Genomic DNA, 21,972 nt, shown 5'->3' on the forward strand with positions numbered 1-21,972 from the left:
GCAGTTGTGGTCACCTGCACAAGGCCTCCTTTGTAGCTGTGGTCACCTGCCCAAGGCCTTCTTTGCAGCTATGGTCACCTACACAAGGCCTCCTTTGTAGCTGTGATCACCTGCACAAGGCCTCCTTTGCAGCTATGGTCACCTGCACAAGGCCTCCTTTGCAGCTGTGGACACCTGCACAAGGCCTCCTTTGTAGCTGTGATCACCTGCACAAGGCCTCCTTTGCGGCTATGGTCACCTGCACAAGGCCTCCTTTGCAGCTGTGGTCACCTGCACAAGGCCTCCTTTGCAGCTGTGGTCAACTGCACAAGGCCTCCTTTGCAGCTGTGGTCACCTGCACAAGGCCTCCTTTGCAGCTATGGTCACCTGCACAAGGCCTCCTTTGCAGCTATGGTCACCTGCACAATGCCTATACTATATAAGATAACAAGACCAGTCAACATTCAGCAAGCAGCACTAACCGGACTAGTGGGTTACAAAAGGAGTGGGGGCATGAAGATAGAAGGGGACATGTGGCAGGTATCAGGGAGAGGACGAGAGGATGAGGGAGAGCTAGAGGGGACATGATCAATGTGACATGCATAAAACTGTCAAAGAATAAGTAAAGAGAACGCTTGAACCTGGTCTATATTGGTCCAACTGAAATACAACACATGCTATAAACAAATTTTAATTTTTTGTAACACTTGATTTTAAAATGTCATAATGATATCTAATACCTTGAATACTAATGTCTTTCATTTCAAGTAGACATACAAAATAAAAGTAAAATTACAAGTCAGGCATGTTGATGCTTGCCTTTAATCCCAGCACTTGGGAGGCAGAGGTAAGTGACTTTCTGTGAGTTCAAGACCAGCCTAGTCTACAAAATAAGTTCCAGGCCAGTCAGGGCTACACAGTGAGACTCTGCCTCAAAAATAAACAAAAAAGTACAATTACATAAAATAATTAATTAATACATTTTATTTAGCTTGATATAACCAAAATAGTTTTTTCAGCACGTAGTAAACAGAAGAAAGTATTATGAATAATGCATGACTAATACATGAATGATGAAAAACTTTCATATATATGATATATATCATAATATATACATATATGTATTATGTGTATATATATCATAATATACATGTATGTGTGTATGTGCGTGTGTATGTATATATATATTGCTGTGTAGACTAGGCTGGATGGAGCTCACAGAGATCCATCTGCTTCTGCTTCCTGAGTGCTGGGATTAAAGATGTGGGCCAACATGCCCCACAAATTTCCTTTCTCTACTAAGTCCTGGAAACCAGTGTGTATCTCACAGTACAGCACAGCTCTGTTCTGACTCACCATCAGTCAGCCCCACATAGCTAGTTGGCAGACATCTACAAAGTCACCTTCATCTTTGGCCATCTGCGACAATGGTCTGCAAAGCATTGCTTACCATACACATGCCATCCTGTCCTTCCCCAAAGGCAACATAGCACACATGAAGTAAGGCCAGTGAGATGACTTAGCAGGTGTTTGCTGGCAAGTCTGATGGCCTACGATCCATCCCACCCACGTGGTGGAGAGAGAACCTACTTCTGCAAATCGTTCAACTTTACAGTGTGCCATGGCAAGTACAGGAGCACACAGAAAGAGGGGGAGGGAAGAAGAGAAAGAGAGCGATGCCCCCACAAACACGTTTTTAAAAACATGAGAAAATATCTGACATGTGCGGTGCAAACACCACTGATCTGGTTCGCTTCTCTGTTGCTATGATAAAACACTGGCTAAAAGTAACTTGGGGATAGAAAGGTTATTATTTGATGTATGCATCCTAATCACAATCCATCCTAGAGGGAAGTCAAGGTAGGAATCCAAACAAGAACAGAGGCAGGAATCACAGAGGAAAGCTGCTTCCTGGACCATTCTCTACGACTTGCTCAGATTACTTTTCTTCTTTCTCTTCTTTACTCTCTTTCTTTCTCTCACTTTCTTTTTGTAAATTATTATTTGTGTATCTGTGTTGTTGTTTGTTTTTATTCTTTGATCTGTTGGGGGGCCTGCCACCCAGCTCCCAAATAAATCACACACGGAGGCTTATTCTTAATTATGAATGCCCAGCCTTATTTTGGCTTATTTCTTGCCAGCTTTCCTTAACTTTAAATTACCCCTTGCGGGGCGGTGGTGGCGCACGCCTTTAATCCCAGCACTCGGGAGGCAGAGCCAGGCGGATCTCTGTGAGTTCGAGGCCAGCCTGGGCTACCAAGTGAGTCCCAGAAAAGGTGCAAAGCTACACAGAGAAACCTTGTCTCGAAAAACCAAAAAAATAATAATAATAAATGAAAATAAATAAATTATCCCATCTACCTTTTGCCTCAGGACTTTTCCTGTTCTCTTACTTCTGTAAATCTTACTCTTACTCCGCGGCTTGCTGGCTGTGTAGCTGGGTGGCTGGCCCCTGATGTCCTCCCCTTCTCTGGGTCCTCTTTTTCCTCCCTTCTCCCAGATTTGTCCTCTATTTATTCTCTCTGCCTGCTAGCCCCACCTATCCTTTCTCCTGCCTTGCTATTGGCCATTCAGTTCTTTATTAGACCATCAGGTGTTTTAAACAAGCAAAGTATCACAACTTCATGGAGTTAAACAAACGCAACATAAACAAAAATAACACACCTTAAAATAATATTCTACTGTTGGCAGCAGTAAGTTTGCTGCCTTAATTTTAAATGCCCTTTTTTGTCCTGTCCCAGTTAAGTTGTTTATGTGAAAAATGTGCAGCTGGGTTCCAGAGGGTGCTGGGGATCAGTTCCCCTGTGGTTTTTCCTGTTTGAAAAACAGTGTCTGGCTTGCCTACAGATACAGAGTAACCATTCCTTGACTCCTGCTGTTGGAGGGGTATATAAGCCCACGTTGGTAAGAATAAAGAGAGCTGCTTCCTTGAGGAACTAAAACTGGGTGTCTAGAGTGCTGTTTAACCTCGGCATCCCTCGCCAGATTTCGTGCTCCAGCTGTGTGGGTCGCAGCATTCTACTACATATCTGGGTGTTTTGCCTGCATATATGTCTGTGCATTATACTCATGCAGTGCCTACAGAGGCCAGAGGAACTCATCAGAACTGGAGTTATAGACTGCTGTCAGCTGCCATGTGGGTGCTGGGAGTCAAACCTGGGTCCTCTGGAAGAGCAGCCCGTGCACTTAACTGCTGAGGCCATGGCTCCAACTCCTCAGCTTGCTTTCTTATATAGCCCAGGACCACCTGCCCAGGAATGGCACTGCTAGAATGGGCTGGGCCCTCCCACATCAATCATTAATCAAGAAAATATCTCACAGGCATGTTTACAGCCACATTGGTGGAGACGACATTTTAATTTGAAGTTCCCTCTTCCAGATACATGTAGGTTCTGTCAGGTTGACGAAACTGAGAGCACAACCACTTCTCATGAAGAGGAAAGGCTTCTCCCCGCCCCGCCCCTCCCACCCCACTGGTTCCACCACTAAAGCAAACAGTCATAAAGATAGAGAACGATAAAGCAAACATTTAATGTTTGCCATTATGCACTTGCCAAGGCACGAGCTAACTCTGGACTTCATTTACAGTCTCCATTCATCTCCGGTGTTTGCATCTAGCCCAGTTTATTCTTCCTGGGAGATCCTACCCACTTACCTGCCCATATTGATGTGTTCCCTTTGAGAAACTCTGCCCAAACCCAACCACCAGAAAAGGAGACCATGGAAGAGTTAAATATAGTTGAAGAAATGTATTTCCAAGCATCTAGAAAGAGTAACAAGGAAGATGGATTTGGAGCACATAAGCTTAGGTTGTGTTCCAGCAGAAAAGAACAGCACAGTCATTTGGGGCAGCCGCGTACAGGCTGGGGCATGGCACAAATGACTCTGTAGTCAACCCTAAGCAAACTGCTTGGCTAAAACCCAGCTGCTGGGCAGGTCCCCTGGGACTCTAAAGAAGGGACTGTCATTTAACTTGTATGTTACAGAGACAGTAACCACTACTGTGGAGTTTAAAAGCAAAAATTCCAGAGTTTTAAAATCAAGATTTGCATGCTTGGTGCATTAGGATAAAGAAAGTAAAAAGAAAACTGAAAAGAGTCTTAAATGGGGATAATGGTTGTGTAGCTAAGCTAAAAATAGCTGAGAGGAAGTCTAATCCCTCACTAACTGGATAACAGCAGACCAGCCACTCTTGTGTCCTTTGAATATGAATGAACAGCTCCTTGCCATTAAGGTACCAAGATCTGAAACCAGCAACTGTCTTTGAACGTGGTTCTGCAGTGAGATTCTGTATGACTAAAGTGCTCCCTCCAAGGAGTCGTTTGCTGCCCCAGGTTTCTGGACAATCAATCTCGGTGATGAGCTTGAAACATTGACAGTAATCCTGGGGACCCTCTGCCTCTGGCTGACGTGGTGTCTCCAAAGATGAAGAGCAAGCTGTGCTCAGACACTCCTTGGAAACATCAGAAATGAACACGTGCTCGTTACCCAACAAACAATAACACAAATGCAGGGAACTACTTTCCAAATGCGAAATCTCTGAATCAAAATGAGCGAAGATTAAGTCACATTTTTAGGATGAACTATGACACATCCATTTTTTTTTTTCTTTTACTAGTAGGTGAGAGATAATCCTTCAGTGCAAGGAACACCAGCACACAAACAGGACATACAGAGGTGTGTCGTAGGCTGGCGTAATGAGCCCTCCACCACACTGCTTGTGAATGCACAGCATCACATGTGTATGTTTGTTGTTTTATTTTATTTTGGTTGTTGACACAAAAGCTCTCACTTGATTGCCCACATTGTCCCAAATCAGGCTCAGGTGATCTACATGCCTCGCCCTTCCAAGCAGCTGGGACAAGAGTGCGAGTCAGACCTGACTGTACTCTCACAGACACATCTATGTCCATATCCTGGGAGGCACACGGATATGACTGTCTTCAGCTGGGTGCTGCTCAATGCCACAAGGCAGGTTATGCATTGTGTCTGTCCTTGACAATGATATGGAGAAACTACCGGGGTATGAATGTGAGCTCACTTTTATTTTTAGCCCTTCTTAGTGGTTGTTAACATTTTCCCTGAGCACTTTCCCTGGCCTAATAGGATGTAAGTAACATCTTGTCTTTGTGTGCTATTGACTAGGGGTTATATTTAGCAACTGTAAAAAGCCCCAGGGATAAGGGGAGAGACCCCTCTTCAGAGGAGCCGTCTGAACATCCTCTCATAAACCATCCCAAGGTCCTAAAAGAATAACTTTAATGTAATCCATTTGTCTAGCTGACACCTCCATCAGATGAGGTTTTAAGACAAAGCAGCCATTGTAAAAGTGAATTAATTATTAAACAACTAAAGCCATCAAATTAAGGGCATAGTAGCCACCTGCAGACATGAAAGACAAGATGGTGTAGGGAAAGTGACAACTGTCAGACACTAGAGAATGGTCAGTGTAAGGAGAGTGACAATTCAGACACTAGAGAATGGACAGTGTAGGATCTGGGTAGCTGGTGAGTGGATTTCTGCATCATGGAAACCTAGAAATGCCTCTATGCAGTCACATTCTGGGTAGAGCATCATTAGATCTGGAGGGGGAAAATACAACAGTTGAAGATGTTGCCTCTTCTGCTACCACATGGAATGAGGATCCAGGTAGAGGCGTCTGCCCCGGGTTATGATGGGCAACCTAAGAACGAGCGACACTGTCGAACTTGATTGTGCATCCAATAATTAGTATATTAGTAAGTGAATCACACACACACACACACACACACACACACACACACACACACCACTGACACAAACTCTTGGGGGGTAAACTCTTTCTTGACATCCTCATTCTATAATGTAAATAAAGAAATGGCCCATAGGAAGCAGAAGACAATGTCGAAGTTTGAATCCACTTCTCTCTAAACCTACAGTCTGGTATTTTAGCCCCCACATACATTGTCTCCAAAAACTCCCAAACATAATCTAGACCTCCAGGTCAACTACAAAATTAGAGAGATGGGCCAGGTCTGTGTGTAGAGTGCCTGTCCACTGGATAGTGCAGGACATAGAAGCAAGGGAGATGAGACCCGTGTCTGTCCTACTTCCTACCAAGGAAGAAGAAAGCGTCTATAATGAGCAAATGAACATGGCCTCTTCAGATTGGAACTGCTCCTGAACTGCGCCAGCTCTGTGGGCCTTGGAAATGAGCTGGTTCTGCTAGAAATTAACCAGCCACTCTGAAGCAGTTTGCTGTAAAGTGAAGGGATTGAACCACTTCAGAGCCATCTTCCAGCTCTTACATTCTATCAGAGCTTCTGGTGTCTTCAGCTGTTCTCATCCCTTCCTTTACAATTCGGGTTAGGTAGTTATAGGAGACGTAACAAGAAAACTAGGTCCACACAGGAGCCCATTTAAAAATAAAAACAAAACAAAACAAAAAAAATCACCTCACTGACCAGAAGAGGCCAGGGGAGCTGAAAGGGTAAAGAAGTTGGAATATACCTGCAAGGGCATTTTCAGTAGGACTTGTAGCCACCCCGGTCCTGTATTTAATCTAATTAAAGGCACAGGCACTGTGCTTACTGCCTGCCTGCTCTTGATTGCCAATCAATTTCATGAAGCCAAATCCAGAAGCTAAACGAGCGGAAAGAAGCTTCTACCCAAGAGAACATGAGTGTTGTAGTCCCAAAGAACAGCTCCCCCTTCCTTTCTGACCCCACTCCCCCACCGTCACTGCCCACACACCTGCACACACATACACACTTCACTTGCCTGTTCCACTGTGTGCATTGCCTGTGCACATAGCCTGAGGCTGGGTACGAGTTGAGAGCACCAACAGTGTGCTTTGTACTCATCCCCAGACCTTGGGCTCTATCCAGAAAGCACCTATCCCATCCAGTGCTCCATCTCCAGAGTCCTGAAGCATCTGGCACATAGAAGGTGGCCAATATATATCCAGTCTGTCACAGTCAACTCGTCTTTGGATCCCCATCATTTTAGTAAACTGCAGAAAGGAATGGACAAAGATACAACAGGACACCCAGAGTAAGATGGGAGTCCAAGGAACATTCACCAGAAATAACGATCCCGGAACCGCTTTACTAAATGCACCTGGTCTTGAAGAAACTGTGAGCCACCAGACCTGCTCTGCTAGTTTGCACTAAATGAGAAACGGCAGGCTTCTTCAAAAATCACACATCACTAATATTTTATGGGAGTAGGCGATCGTCAGGCCCTTTGCCCAGGTACCCACCCTGACCTCCCTCTTGCTTATCCATGATTTATGTGCTCTAAAGAGACCTGTTTTGTAAAGTCACACATTTTATCTTCCGCACCCCACACCTGTCCTCAGCAAGGTCCCAAAGCCCTGCACTTACAGAAACTCCCAAAGCCCTGCACTTACAGAAACTCCTAAACCTTTTTCTCTAAACGTCTGTGCTCTGAACCCTGCTCCTCACCGATGCTCACCCCACAGACCACTGAGAAGTCCCTGACTGAGTGTTCATACTACCGCACTGTTGGATGGCGCAGTCAGTCTTCAAAGCATCCTCCCTTGAACTTGCTCTCTATAGCTACCACTCCATTTGCTTTTCCCTCCATTTTCTGCAGCATTTACCCTAAAGGGTGTCATGGAGAGTCTGTTTTCAACTCCTGTCTTCTAATCCTCTCTTGCACCCCCTGTAATGAATATTTCTCCCCCACAGTTATACAATAGAAGCTCTTCCAAGGTCATCAGTGACCTCCAGAGATGAAGCCAAGCATCAATGCCCAGATTCTTTCTGGAGCTCTCGGCGGCATTCCTGACTTGCCGGGCTTCCATGCATCCTGTTCCAATCGCTTTCTGTTCCCTAAATCCCCTCCAACTTGAAAACACTGGAACGCTCAGGACACCTTCAGATTCCTCTGGTATTAGTTATATAATTTTGGGGGACCCAGGGAAAAGCGAGATGGTGTGAACCTGTGCGGAAATCAAGCTTAATACGAGCAGAACACTAAAGCAGGGCTCTTCTGGAAGGAGGTGCCGTGCACCTGCAGTGAGGTACCCATTGAGGCATCCTGGGAAGCACTCTGAAATGTAGACGTCTGGCTGTGAACTCAGGCTCACAAGCCAATCTCCACTGAACAGCCCCACTGGGCTCTCCAGCGGGCATTGCGGATGTGACCTGATCAAAACTCAATCTCTCATTCTCCCTCCTTCCCAAAGGAAGCAGAGTTCTGTACCCTCCCCACCAGGGAGTGCTTCTTTCTTCACAAAGCCTTGCATCCATGACGCTGCTCTGAAAAACGTACACTTCCTTTCCTTTGCTGATACCTAGGCTGACCCTCTGACTGCTCCCTGATGCCCCTGGGGCTCCCCACCTTGTAGTCTTGATGTGTTGCCTAGTGACCCTTTCAGGAAAGGATTCTGCTCAAAATGAATGTGACGTGTCCTGATACTACCCAACTTTAGCAAACACTAGTTAGAATGGTTTTCTTCCCCCTCACTTTGCTCAACAGTGAAAACGTAAAGGTCATTTATTCTATTATCTCAAAACAGACAAAACTACAAACGGTTAATAAGGAACCTCAACTCCAAACCCAAACCTTGAACCCTCTTCATCAAAGATCTACCCAGACTCCTTTCAAGGAGGCCTGAAATGCAAGACAGGGCATCATTTTGGAGGTTCCCCCTCCAGTTTTGCATTATTTAAGCGTCTAGGTCACCTATCATGTCCGGGAGCCATAGAGCACTGGGTGTACCTGGTCATGTTTCCTAAGTGCGTTATACAACAAAAACATCTAAGAAGAAGCTGCATTTCTAATCCCACCCAGGCCCCTGCTAGTGCGTGTTCATGAATGCATCTGTGTCTCTGAGGCTTGTCTCCCATGCAATGGAACCCTGAGCCTCTCTGTCCTTAGTGTAAGCCTGAGCGCTTGGGCCCCAGGTGGTGAAAACACTCTTAGGTGACCTTCTGCTTCCCTTAAGTCTCTGTAGAAGATAATACACTCCGAATTGCAAGCAGACAGCCTGGGAGGCAAGAAGTCGTCCCAGTGACCAAACTGTGCCCACCAGGACTGGGAACAGGGCAGAAAACGACTGCTTCGGTCCTTTCCAGCATGTGCATCACTGCGTAGGGTCACACGGATCTGCACGCGCACGCGGGCGTGTGCACACACACACTCACACAGACATATGCACACGCACACATGAATACACAACTGTGCCAGGGGCCTGAGAGTTCTCACACTTTCCGCTCCCTCACTCCCGCATGAGGCCTTAGGGCCGGGTGGGTGCAAGGGCGTCCAGCCAGGGGGCAGTAGGGCGTGGCATTCGGAGTCCCCGCAGCCCCCGGCGCCCGGAGGAGGGGACAGAGCGAAGGGCGGAGCAGTGTCTCCCTGCTAAGGGCGCCGCCCCCGCCCCACTGGCCCACCCTCCCCGCTCACCCACGGACGCGCCGATCCTCGCCCTCCGAGGCAACGACATCTTAAAAGCCTGGTCCAGGCCGGTGCCGTTCAGCATCGCGCGTGGCTGGCAGGCTGGGCGGCCAGAGGCGAGCAGTGGCGCCTGGGAGCGGGGCTGGGCTCCAGGCCCACAGCGCCAGGGCCATGGGCGAGCAGGCCTAGGGCTGAGCGAGCGCCGCGGGTCGCCCCAGTCTATGCCCGCAGCCCCGAGGCTGCGCCGACCGCGCCTCCCGCACCGCAGCGGCCAATGCGGCGGCGCCCCGAACGCCGCGGCGGCCTCGCTGGCCCGGCAACGCGGGGGCGGGGGCCCGCAGGAGGCTGCGCCGCCAGTCCGAGTCCTGGCAGGAGGCGCGGGAGGTGCAGGCAGGGCTGCGGGGCCGGGTGCGGGCTCCGGGAGGGGATGGGCGCACCTGGGCGGCTCTGGGCCTCAGCAAGTCCACTACCTTATCTCCCTGCCTGTCACTTGTGCGGTGCAGCCCTGGGTCCTCCTTCCCTTTTCGTTAGCAGCCTCTCCTCTTTTGCAGCCAGCCGGATGGGGTCTGCAAGGGTCCTATGCGCAGAACAGGAATTTCCACGCTGGGACCTGAAACTCAGAGAAGAGCTGGGTCTGCAGCCCCTGTCCTCCACGGCTTATCACGGTCGTGAAACCTCCGGAATGCTCTAAGGGGCACCCACCACACACATCCACGCCCACGACACACGCAGTGCACCTTCTACATGCAAACAAATCCATTGAGAGGTAAGGGGTGACTGGCCCAAGGTCATTCGACCTGCTTTTGTTTGATTTCTCCCTTCTCTTAATGTTTAAACTGGGTCCTTCTGAGCACAGTTCCATGGGGGTAGTGAGGAAGAAGCCAGCTAAATCTTTACTGGGTCTGATGAAATCTTGACCTTACACTAAAAAACAAACAACAACAACAACAACAAAAAAAAAAAAAAAACAGCCAATCTGAGTCTGCTCCTGCACTTGCAGAAGTGATCATTACCTTTCCTTTTACATAAAATGGGGGCGTCTTTGAGACCTAGGGGGCTGCAGAGAGATGAGCCATAGGAGGTAGGAAGGCAGTTGGCTCGACACGACTCAGTAGCCAGTGTGGGTTCAAACTTTCGGAGTCTGACCGAAGCGAGTGGTTTATTTTAGACATATTTTAGGCACAGCACAGTTTGGTGAAAACTGCTGGTGTTAACTCAGTCCCGCGTGCACAACAAAGCATATGTAAATCTCCTTAAGACACAAAGCTAAATACAGATTAGACGTGACTACATTGAAACTTTCCGTAAAGTCCGTAAAGATAGGTTCTATGGATTGACTGAGAAAAACAAGTTTATGATAAGGGTCCCTGGAAGGGTCTGGTCCTGGAAAAGTCTCTAGCCACAGGGATAGGGCAAAAGGTCACGAGGCTGGGCAATAACAGGTGTTACATTCTTTCTCTTGAAGAAACAGCCCTGTGTGCTTAACATTCCAGGTTCCCCAAGTGCTTATCTGTGAGCACAAAGACCTTGGTGCCTCTGACAATAAAGCACACCTCTGGCCCTCAGAGTAAACACTATTTCCTCAGCAGGAAGGTCCAAGAGGGAAATGTCTCAGATGTTGAGCTGAGGCTCAGGGGGGGCAGGACTTCCCCCGTGAGTCTCCCAGGCTATGGGGGATGCTTACAAAGCTTAGGCTGATCTTTGCACGGAAGCTGTAAAAATGGGCCACGAATGTTCCCATTCACACTTTCTGTGATAATGCCTTGCAGAATAAGCAAAATGTTGAAAGGGGCTTGAAGGAAAACTTTTTATTTATTATTATGCCCCAAACAGGGAAAAAAATAGCCATAAATAAATGAGAACAACAAAAAATAGATATTGGTTATTTTTAATTGTCCTTTGATTTCACAGAACCACAGCATAAAATGAGTTTATTGCTCCTGCCTCTTTAGGTACTTTCCAGCAACCAAACTGGCCAAGAGCTCTGGAGAAGTGTGATGAGCGATGGTATAAAAGAGGAGGAGTCTTACTGTGCTGGAGCCCTGGCTGGCCTGGGGCCTATGGTGTAGCCCAAAATGATTTGGAACTGGTAATAGTCCTCCTGCTTCAGCCTCCCATGTGTGGGGATTAGAGGAGTGATCATCATGTCGGTTTGCAAGGGCAAGAGAGGAATGTTGCACTTATCTCCATGGTTGACTCCCCTCACTGCCTTTTACAAAGTTGGAAAGATTAGGCTGGCACTAGCCCCAGAGTCCAGACCTCAGTCCCATCATCGAGGTGCTAAAAGGAATCATAGGCACACAGGACCAAACAAAGCAATGAGCAGTATTTCCTAAGCAAGGACCCTATGGCAGTATGAATCACACACAACCTGTGTTGATTTTGAGGAGAGACTCTCTTGTCCTTGCCTGGGCTAGAAGTATGGTAGACTCACCAGCAAGAGGAAGGAAAGGCAGACACAAAGTCCAGAGCAATAGGAGAGTCTGGGAAATGTGTTTTCTCTCTACTTGTATTAGAGCAGAACTTTCAAGATAACTGCTTCAATTCATTGGCCATGGTGCAGCTTTTCCCAAGTCGAGAACAGAGCAGCCTGTGGAGGGGGAGGAAGGATGCCTTGGGAGAGCCAGCATCAGTGAAATTGACTAAGCCACCAGCCCTAGAACCATTTCTTTTCAAAATATTTATGTGCATGATGCAACATTTTTAAAAAGGAAAGGGCATGTATAGAGCACATTAAAAGATGGAGACAAATCTCAATCAACACCCCAACACAGACCCATAACCCATTTGCCTTTCCTCCTGTCCACAGACTAATTCCTTCCTTCCTTCTATCCTCTTTCTCTCTCACTGTTGTTTACAGACCAACTAACAGTCAACTCTGACAGTATTGGGCAAACAGTCTTTGAAGAGAGATCATGTCATGTAAATCTCATTCTTCTACAGATTCTTATTAAAGATTACATGGGTGCGTTTTGATGGCCTAAATCCTGTCTGGATTCTCGTTTCTAACAGGTTTCTTTTCTTTTTGAGGGGGAGCAGTGTCTCAAACTGTGCACACGGTAAATACATAGCAAGCTGTGACTCTCTCCCAATGAAAACAGAGCAGTAGTCAAGGGGCTCCTCTCATCCATTTCTCCATTCCTCTGCTCACGTTCGCTCACGTTCATTTCTGACACCTGCTACTGGCCTGCTGCTGGGCCAGGTAGAGAGGCCCCCTGGCCAGGTGACTGGATTCCAAGAGTAGATATTTCAAGACACAGGGTCTCCTGTCCTGACCTGGCCTGGGAATACATGCTCTGCCACTTCAACCACATCCTGGTTGTCCAGACAGTCGCAAAGGCCCAGTCAGCACAAGCAGGGAGGAAACAGAGTGACAAGATTCTGGAAGAGCATGGGAGTTGGAAACATTGCTGCAGCCATTTGGGGAAATACAATCTAGCAGAACTAGAAATGAGCACATTTAATTTTAATCAAATATTACTGAGAACCACACTATAAGATGTACAGAAAACTTAATGAGAGATGTGTAAGTCCTCCATCCTGAACACACTGAATACATGGCATGCAGGCTCCCAGAGAACATGGCAAAAGCTTTTACCCTGCAAGGAGACTGTAGAGTGTGGGCAATAAATAGAGAAATAGCACGTTGAAACAGAACAGAGAGTCTAGAAATAGACCCAGAGCCATATGGCAAAGTAATTTTGGTGAAGACACTAAAAAGCAACTCAGTTGAGTGGAGACAGTCCTCTCCACAGACAATCCTGTGACAGCTGGATGCTCAGACTCGGGGAAAGGCTTTAACCTTTTATTCATGCACAACACTTAAAATTAATCATAAATATTAAAAGGGGGGCAGGTATTTCAATCTTCTAGGAAAAAAATGGTGAAAGCTGCCATGCAAGGACATGAAAAGTGCTAGCTGTAAAAGTAAACGTTTATAATTAGCATTGGAACCACAGCTTCTACCCAGCAAAAGATACAACATGGTGAAGAGGCAGGCCACGGGCTGGGAAGAGATTTTTTCCACAACTGGTAAATCAAGGGACTTTCTATATGTAAATAACTCCCACAAATCAAGTGTTTCAAAAATGGTCAGAATACCTGAACACACACTTATCAAATAAACAGAAGGCACAGAGTCACCTGAAAGGTGACAAATGTCAGTAGTCACCAGGAATGTGAAAATTAAAATAAGAACCTATTCTGCAATGGTCAGCATGTCCAAATTAAAGAATAATTCCAAATATTGTGGATGATGCTGAGCTACTGGGGTTATATGGGTGTAAGTTGGTGTAACCACCTAAGAAACAAACAAACAAAAAGACCTAATGGTCTCTCATAAAGATCAATATACACCTTTCTTATGACTAAGAAATTCTACCTTCAAATCCTTACCCAAAAGAAATGAACATGTTATTTCTACAAAAAAAAATACTCAAAAGAGAGTATTAATAACTCCAAACTGGAAATAGTCCAAACGGCCATGAACAGGCCAGTGGATGCACCACTGCTGTCTGTTAATGGAATGTGACTCAGCAATAAGGTACAAACCGGCAAACCACATAGATGAATCTAGAAACTCAGTGAAAATGACTGGGCAAACCTGAGGCAGTTGCATTCAAAAGAATAAGGGTCAAGTTGTGGAGGTTTACCAGGACAGGAAGGGACTCAAGGGAACTTCTGGGGTCGTGGAAACTTGTCTGCTAACAAAGGGTAGATAGATACTGGGTGCATATGTTAAGACTATCAGATTACGTAGACAAGAGGTTCACAGTTCACTGCAAACTTTCTTGACCTTTAAAATATGAATAGAAGAGATAATATTTTAAATGCTAAAGTATTCATGCTATTTTTAAAGAGGAAAAAGTTGGACAACAAGCCCCATGAATAAGAAGATGTACAAGGCCGGGCGGCAGTGGCACACGCCTTTAGTCCCAGCCCTGGGGAGGCAGAGGCAGGTGGATCTCTGTGAGTTCGAGGCCAGCCTGGTCTACAGAGTGAATTCCAGGACAGGCACCAAAACTACACAGAGAAACTCTGTCTCAAAAAAAAAAATGTACAAATAAATAAAAATAACCTTGGATTATGTTTAATGTTTAAAATTGGTGTGCAATGGGAGGATAAGTTCCACTGTGCCATTTTCAAACATACATATATATATTTGAAGAAATATATGTATGTTTGAAAATGAACTATATATGTGTGTGTGTGTGTGTGTGTGTGTGTCTGTGTGTGTGTCTCTGTGTGTGTGTATAAAATCTTCATGCCTCTTCTCCACTGTCTTTCTACAATCCCAACTCCCTGCCCCCAGACAATCCTTCTTTCAAGCAGATTGCTTTTTATTCTGAGACTGAATCTCACTGTGTAGCCTTGACTGGCATGGGACTTGACAAGTAGACCAGGCTGGCCTCCAACTCACAGAGATCCATCTGCCTCTGCCTCCCAAGTGCTGAGATCAAAGGTGTGTGTCACCATTGCCCAGCCAATTGCATTCTATTGTATTATCTTACCCATCCCCTCCTTCAAGATGATGTCTTCCCCTCTCATAGGTGATTTTTTTATGTTCACAACCTACACAAAACACCACACACACACAAATTTTAACCTAGATTCAGCATATGAGAGGAAATGTCATATGTGTTTTTCTAGGTCTGGCTTATTTTGCCTAACATAATGGTTTCCTGTTGCATATATTTGCCTGTAGGTGTCATTATTTTATTTTCATAGCTGAATAAAATTTCATTTATATATATTTCATACATATATATGTATATATATGTATATATATATACACACATTCATATATATCACTTTTTCCCTACCATTCATGTATTGATAGACATCTAAGCTGTTCCATTTTCTGGCTGTTGCAAATACTAGAGTAATGAACATGGATGTGCACATGTCTCTGGTGTGTTAAATCAGAATCTTTCAGATATAGACCCAAGAGTACCATAGTTGTATCACATGATATCTCTAGTTTTAGTTTTCTGAGGAACCTCCATGCTGATTTCTATAGTACCTGCATCATTCCCACCAGCAGTGTATAAAGAGAACCTTGATTGTTTTTAAATACAAATGTTTTAAGACTATTTGAGAAATTAAAAAGTATAATAAAACCTTTTTTAAATCTTTAGATTACTTGTATTATATGTATATGAATGTTTTGCCTGCATATATGTATGCATGTATATCATGTGGGAGCCCGCTCCCACCTTTTGAAGGGTTCTTAGGTGGAGGAGAGAAGAATTAGGAAATATCAGATAGAAAGAGAGACCTAGATGACAAGAATAAAGACAAACACAGGATAGCTTTGGGAGGGCCTGGATCAATACCCAACAGCCTCATCTTTTATTGAAAAGGGCTTTTTATAATATGCCAAGTGTAATGAATGATGAATGGCACTGGTTACTGCTCGAAGGTCACAAGCCATGGCCATGACTACCTAGTTACAGAGAGCATTATTAGGAGGAAGGGGGCGGTACAAGAGAACCAGGCCTGGGAAGGAGCACATGCAGAGAGCAGAGAGAAAGATGGTGGGGTGGGGGAGAAGAGAGAGAGGGTGGAGTCTGAGTCACAGCTCCAGCTCTTTAAGGCACAGATGGGCTTACAGAGCCACACCACACATGTGCAGACTATGCGACCACGCTGCACATACGTGATCACCAGCGCACACTGGTGATGTAAGACACAAGACCCTTTGCTTAACTCCTGAACTGCACATGTGTGGTCATGCAGTTGGAGTGAGGGTAGAATTCTAACATTCCAGACTTTTTGCTTATTATAAAAATGAGTGAACAGGAAGAGGGGCATCGTTTCTCCTGGAAAAATTGCTTCCAGCTGACTTGGTGGGCGTTGGTTGACTCTGAGGCGGGTAGGGAAGGGGGCTTCTGAGGTAGACAGGCGTCCTGGGATGGTGGGCTGTCATCTGCTGCCTCGGAGTTATTCATCTTTCTTGGCTTGGCACTCTGGCTGCTTTTGTGTCTGACAGGATGCTGGTGAGACAGAGAACAGCTTAGAAGAAAAAAATTTTACCTTCATGGAGGTCCCAGGGTGAGGGAAGGGGAGTCCTGGGACCAGGAATTTAGGTTGCACTTATCTGAAGCAGATCTGACCTGTCCAGATGGATTCAAGCTGGTTTCTGGAGCTTACAAAAATTTTGAACATATTAAGAAGCAGCCATTAGAAAATTAAAGCCTTGGGCTGATGACATTGTAGTGTTTGGTACTCTGCTTGTATTGGTTAGTGTTACTGAGAGAGACAGAGAGATTGGAACATGTTTTTAATTTTTTAACCTGAGATAAGCTTTATCAGAGACAGATTATTTTAAGGCACCTGTTTTCTTTACTAGTTTAGCATCCAGGAGACAAAGGTGATCAATTGTTGAGAGCATTTAACAGTAATAGATGGCTATATTAAATCTGTTTTTGCAGAGCCCAGACCCTCTTGGCTCTGGGAGGGTGTAAACACCTTTGGACTGTTACTGTTCCTTACTTGATGATCCCTGGACTCCAGGTCTGTGGTGATTCTGTAACAATTACCTGACCAGTTAATTAGAAGAGGGAACCAGGGAGAGAAAAGCTTGTGGGGTGAGAACTCACTCTTTTGGAATTAGGGACAAGGCAGAGAGCATGGCTCTGTCTGTGTCCCTGTGCATAAGGAGGAGAAGCACTTCTGACAGGTCTGGAGTGAAGCACATGGAAGGAACAATGAAATGAAAGCTCCTACCTTAGCTGGAAAATCTGTTCCCATTAAGTAACCCTGAAAGTACAATTAAGTCTGATGAGGTGGGTAAGGCTGTCCTCTCTACCCCGACAATAGGGAAACAAGGAGAGGTGAGACCCCAGGACTGAGTAAGTGGCTCTGGCATCTAGAAGGAAAGAAATGGATCGCTTGCATGCTGCGTTCTGGGTTCCCTGTGAACGAGGCTGTGGCCAAGCCTAGAGGTCTGCTGGAGATCTTAGTTTGATGCTCCCATGCCCCTCGGTGCTTGGGTGCAGTCAGCTGACCAGTTGTCTCTTTAGGTGGCACTTTGAACAAGGCTCAACTGATGGCCTGGCAGGGCATGCACTAGTGCCCCCCTGCCCACCTGCCCCCCCCCACACACACACACTTTAAACAGGGACCCAGTGGCTTTCGAGAGCCAGTCGGACAGCGTGTGCCAGCACTTGGCAGTTCTGTTCATGGGCTTTTTCATCTCTCCCCTGGCGCACCTTAAATGCCACAGCTGAAACTTCCACCTGTGAGGTCAGGAGCCTTGCTCTCCAGATGCTTAAGTTTTAGCCCTTATGTCAGGAAGGTCTGGGAGACAAGAGATGGATTTTATTCCATGTCCTGAGATGTATGTTTGTTTGTTTGTTTGTTTGTTTTTGATGGCCTATTGGCTTGAGGACAGCTTTAGGAAGACCCACCAGGAGGCAGACTGTAAATTGATCTCTGGCTAAAGAGCCATCTTGATTACTGTGATTCCCATGTGGGTCCTGATCATAAACTTATTTGCATGCATCCTAGCCTGCTTTCAGACCCGTCTGTGCTTCTCAGGGCAGCTTGAGAACGAGTGGGAGGAGTTAAGGTGAGGGCCAGATACTAGAGAGCCCACCCAATACCAGAGAGCAGAGTGGAAGTCAGATAGCAGAAGTGGTTGCACATGGCAGAGAAAGAATCAGAAATGGAGAGGGAGAAGGATTCGGAGCATTGGTAGAAAGCTTGAGGATAAGGTAACTCTTTCCACTTGCCCGTTCGCAGGCAGAAGTTAGACAATTACCATGGAATATCGGGGTTGAAGCAGCCATTATGCAGCCAAATTTACTGGTATCAAAGATATTTAAGATACCAATATTTGACAAATATTTGAGATATTTGTCAGAGGAGGAGTGGAACCATGAGAAGGAAGCCCTCATGTCCCATGGCTGCAACCAAGAGAGAAAAAAATAAAAAATAAAAATAACAAACAGGATCCTCAGGTTCCTATTTCAAGTGTCCTTGAGAATAGGCAGTCTGTGGACCAGCATAACAGCACAAATTACCCAATCATCATCATGAAAAGGGCAAAGGCTGGAGCGTACATACCAGCACATCAAGATTGAACATGTCATGGTACCGAGGGCTGCCCTGGGGTCCTGCGCAAGGAATATATCTTAGGCTGCAGTCACGGGAAACAGCAGGGGACTCACCAATCTTGGCAGTACATGTGGTGTGTGTGGAGCAGTCCAGTGACTGGGCAGATGAAAAAAGTGGAGTGGGCAGTTGCAGGTCCAATGGACCTCGGTATAGGTTTCTGACGCTCGGCCCTGGACTCAGAGCAGCCGGAAGAGCCCATGCAAGTCACGGCACCAATGAAATGAACGATAAACGGCACTGGTTGTGGTGCTGGTTACTGTGCAAAGAGGTCACGAGCCACAGCTATGACTACCTAGTTACAGAGAGCTTTATTAGGAGGAAGGGGGAGTAGGGTTACAAAAGAACCAGGCCTGGGAAGGAGCATGTGCAGAGGGCAAAGAGAAAGGGTGGGGTGGGGGGAGCAGAACAGAGAGAGAGAGGGTGGGGTCTGAGTAACGGCTCTTTAAGGCGCAGATGGGCTTACAGAGCCATGCCACACGTACACAGATTGTGCGACCATGCTCTGCATTCGTGATCACCAGTGCACAATGATGCTGTAGGACACAAGACCCTTTGCTTAACTCATGTGCAGTCATGCAGCTGGAGTGAGGGCAGAATTCTAACACCAAGAGGTGAGAGGCAAAAGACCTCCCCCTTGCAAGATCAAAGCACACCATACAGCCAAGTGTAGGCCCTTCCAAACACCTGGTAAACACACCGGCGACCAATCATCTCATTATTCAGCCCAGCTGGGTAAAGCAAGTCCAGATTCTCTGACCCTGAGTAAGTTCTCACTAGATAGCTTCTGTGGGCTCCCACAACTATGTAAGTGCCTGGTGCCTGCAGAGGTCAGAAGAGGTCAGAGGAGATCTGACAAGATCACCGGGAACTGGAGAGATGGCTGATTGTGAGCTACCATGTGGATGCTAGGATTGAGCCCAGGTCCTCTGGAAAAAAGCAACAATTGCCCTGATTCACTGAGCCATTTCTCCAACCCTGTAATATAATCTTTAATGAAGAATGGATAAATGCCTGTCATGGGGCCCAAACTTGTAGTCCCAGTACTTGGAAGGCTGAGACAGGATGGTCTTGAGTTAGAGACCAGCCTAGACTGTATAGAGCAAGATCTTGCCTCCAAAAAAGGGGAATAGATGTGAATAGATATAATGAACAAATACGTGCTTACCCATTTTCAATACACATATGTAAACTATGTAAATACTTGTCACCATCAATATATGTCTTTATATTATGTATCTATGTCCACTACTAGAGAAAGGAGTGTTAAAACTTCTAGATCCTTCTTTATACTTTACATTTTTAAAATTTCCTTTTATTTCATTTATTTGGTGAGGACATATACATGCCACAGCATTCAGGAGGTCAGAGGACAATTTGCAAGATTCAGTTCTCTTTTACTAGCAAGTAGATTCAAGGGGTGGAATGTAATTCATCAGGCTTGGCCATCTCACAGGCTAGTTTTACAATTTTTAAGATACAATAGGAAAAAGTCATCTTTTTGCTGTTTTCAGACAAAGTCTTGATTTTTTTTCCTCCTAATTACTGGGGATACAGACATAATCTCAGATGGGATATAGGATTATAGAGGGACCATCCCCCTAAAAGCCACGGCTTCCATCCAAGGCTGAACCTGTGCCTGGGATGAATAATGGAGGGATCACAGCACCGGTTGCTGCTGTGGTTAGAATACAAGTTTTCCCCATTGTGAGGGTGAAGAGAGTAAGACCTCAATCCAACCATGGTCTTTAGTGGAAGAGCCTTGAGAAGGAACTCAGTGTCCAACAAGATCATCAGGATGGAGCCCCATGATGGGACCCTGCTAGATCTGGAAGGGGGAAGGGGGAAGAAGAAATGGAAGACACGGGCACACCTCCCTCTCTCTTGCCAGCTGATGGTCTGGGTCACCCCAGGATTTTGCCAAGAAAGTCACCACCAAATGCAGCCAATCAACCTTGGAGTAGAATGGAGAGCTGCAATTCATCCTCTTCATAATCTGCCAAATTTGTGGGATTGTGGTATTATGAACCGAAAATGTAGTAGTGCAGGTATGGAGTGAAATGGGGTCTAGACAGCCGTCTAGACAAGAGAAAGGGGTGGACTGAGGCTGTGGCTTCAGAGTAGAGCACTTGCCTACCATGTGGGTGACTCTACACTTGATTCCCAGCACCAGGAAAGCAACCAACCACAGAGAGAGACATGGTGTCTCTTTGGCAGACACAGCACAACCAAAGATCCTGGAGACCCCACAGCTAACACGGCAGTTTGATGATGTCAGCGAGTCTTCTGCAGATGGTCTGGTTTTACAGTAGCGATGACAGAGTACCTACTCCAGATCAAGCAACAGGGCAAATGAGCTGCCAGCACTTTCTCCGTTAAGTTTCAAAACAATGCAATGAGCTAAGTGTACCTGCATCTGTTTTGCAGAGGAGGGAATTCTGGGTCAGAGAAGTTGAATAGTTTGCCCAGAACATCAAACAGGCTGTAAACAGAATTTGAGCTAGTGCAAAGAAGACTTGCAACGGAAAATTGACAGGTTCAAACATTAATTCTCAACAGTCAGGAGCACACAATGAAAGCCGTATTTCATGTCAGCAGCGCAGAAGGCTTCAATCAGGCACCTGTGCTTTCTGTCACAGCTACTCTCGGGTGTTGACAAGGCAACAGGAGCTATGGATCGCTGTCTCTTCACTCTCTGCTGATGGGCTTCCGAGTCCAACCACAGTACCACAGCACAGGCCCACCTCTCCAACACTTCCTCTGGAGGTGATCACATGACCCAAGCATGACCCACCAGAGGTCTGAGGCTGCGACTCAGAGGCAGAGCAATACAGCAGAGGGTAGAGACGTTCCTTTTGATGAGGATGTGAACTGGGGGCTTCCTCTATGGTCACTCTGTGCTGGCAGAGGACTGAGTGTCTAATGCTGTGGCTTGCCCTGGGTAATCAGCCCTTCTGAGGCCCTATCTGCTTACTGGATAGGCAGTAAGTTCCAGTTGCTCCCAAGTGTCTACAGCTCTAGAATGTGTGTATGGGAAAGATTTATGGGTGGAAAAGCTTACCCCTGGGGCTGCTGTCACTTAAGGTACAGACTTTGGGAAGTAAATGTCCCCAAGCCATGACCAGGACGATACAGATTACCGTATCACTCATCAGCAGAATAATACAGACTGATGCAAGTTCCTTCGTCCTCTCTGCGCTCCTTGCTCTTCATCAAACTCACCTGGAGCATGCCATTGTAAAGAACGTGTGCATACACAAGTGTGTCAACATAAAAGGAAGTCACCGGTGCTTCTCAGCCATTTCTCAACGCTTTGGAACTAAAGATAACACACGCTCATGAGCACCAGCTGGTAGTCCACTTTGGAACCTCACTTCTAGAACCCTGGAACCCTGATTCATTTGAATGGGGTGATTAGCCTGGCTCTAGATAAGAGCTGTGAAATGTGCCATGCTTGTCCTATCATGCTTCAAA

At 46.1% G+C, this 21,972-nt stretch overlaps 2 protein-coding genes across 14 annotated transcripts in view; one reads left to right on the top strand and one right to left on the bottom strand.

The window, feature by feature from the left end:
- The window catches only part of Atp8a2 (ATPase phospholipid transporting 8A2), a 592,551-nt gene that overhangs the window by 555,048 nt on the left and 15,531 nt on the right, over positions 1-21,972 (bottom strand). For 2 of the 13 annotated variants that reach the window (XM_076545116.1, XM_076545124.1), the window contains exon 1: positions 9,391-9,522. The exons of 8 other annotated variants lie outside the window; for them this stretch is intronic. In XM_076545116.1, coding sequence (XP_076401231.1) covers positions 9,391-9,466 — 76 coding nt within the window. In that variant the 5' untranslated portion in view covers positions 9,467-9,522. Of the gene's footprint in view, positions 1-9,390; positions 9,598-9,851; positions 9,992-21,972 lie in introns of those variants that run through there. 3 more of the 13 variants (XM_076545121.1, XM_076545126.1, XM_076545118.1) reach the window with 3 other exon arrangements.
- LOC107402392 (uncharacterized) lies at positions 9,504-11,472 on the top strand. Its single transcript, XM_076545128.1, has 3 exons — positions 9,504-9,789; positions 9,933-10,147; positions 11,334-11,472. The coding sequence occupies exons 1-2, from the start codon at positions 9,603-9,605 to the stop codon at positions 10,070-10,072; spliced, it is 327 nt and encodes a 108-aa protein (XP_076401243.1). The 5' UTR covers positions 9,504-9,602; the 3' UTR covers positions 10,073-10,147; positions 11,334-11,472.

Source organism: Peromyscus maniculatus, chromosome 9 (assembly GCF_049852395.1).
Source record: "Peromyscus maniculatus bairdii isolate BWxNUB_F1_BW_parent chromosome 9, HU_Pman_BW_mat_3.1, whole genome shotgun sequence".
NCBI lineage: Eukaryota > Metazoa > Chordata > Mammalia > Rodentia > Cricetidae > Peromyscus > Peromyscus maniculatus.

Excerpts from the sequence above, each read along its gene's own strand:
- LOC107402392 (XM_076545128.1), top strand. The coding sequence starts at position 9,603 with ATGCCCGCAGCCCCGAGGCTGCGCCGACCGCGCCTCCCGCACCGCAGC. Across the intron at positions 9,790-9,932 it reads AGGCAGGGCTGCGGGGCCGG|CCAGCCGGATGGGGTCTGCA; the intron begins GTGCGGGCTCCG and ends CCTCTTTTGCAG.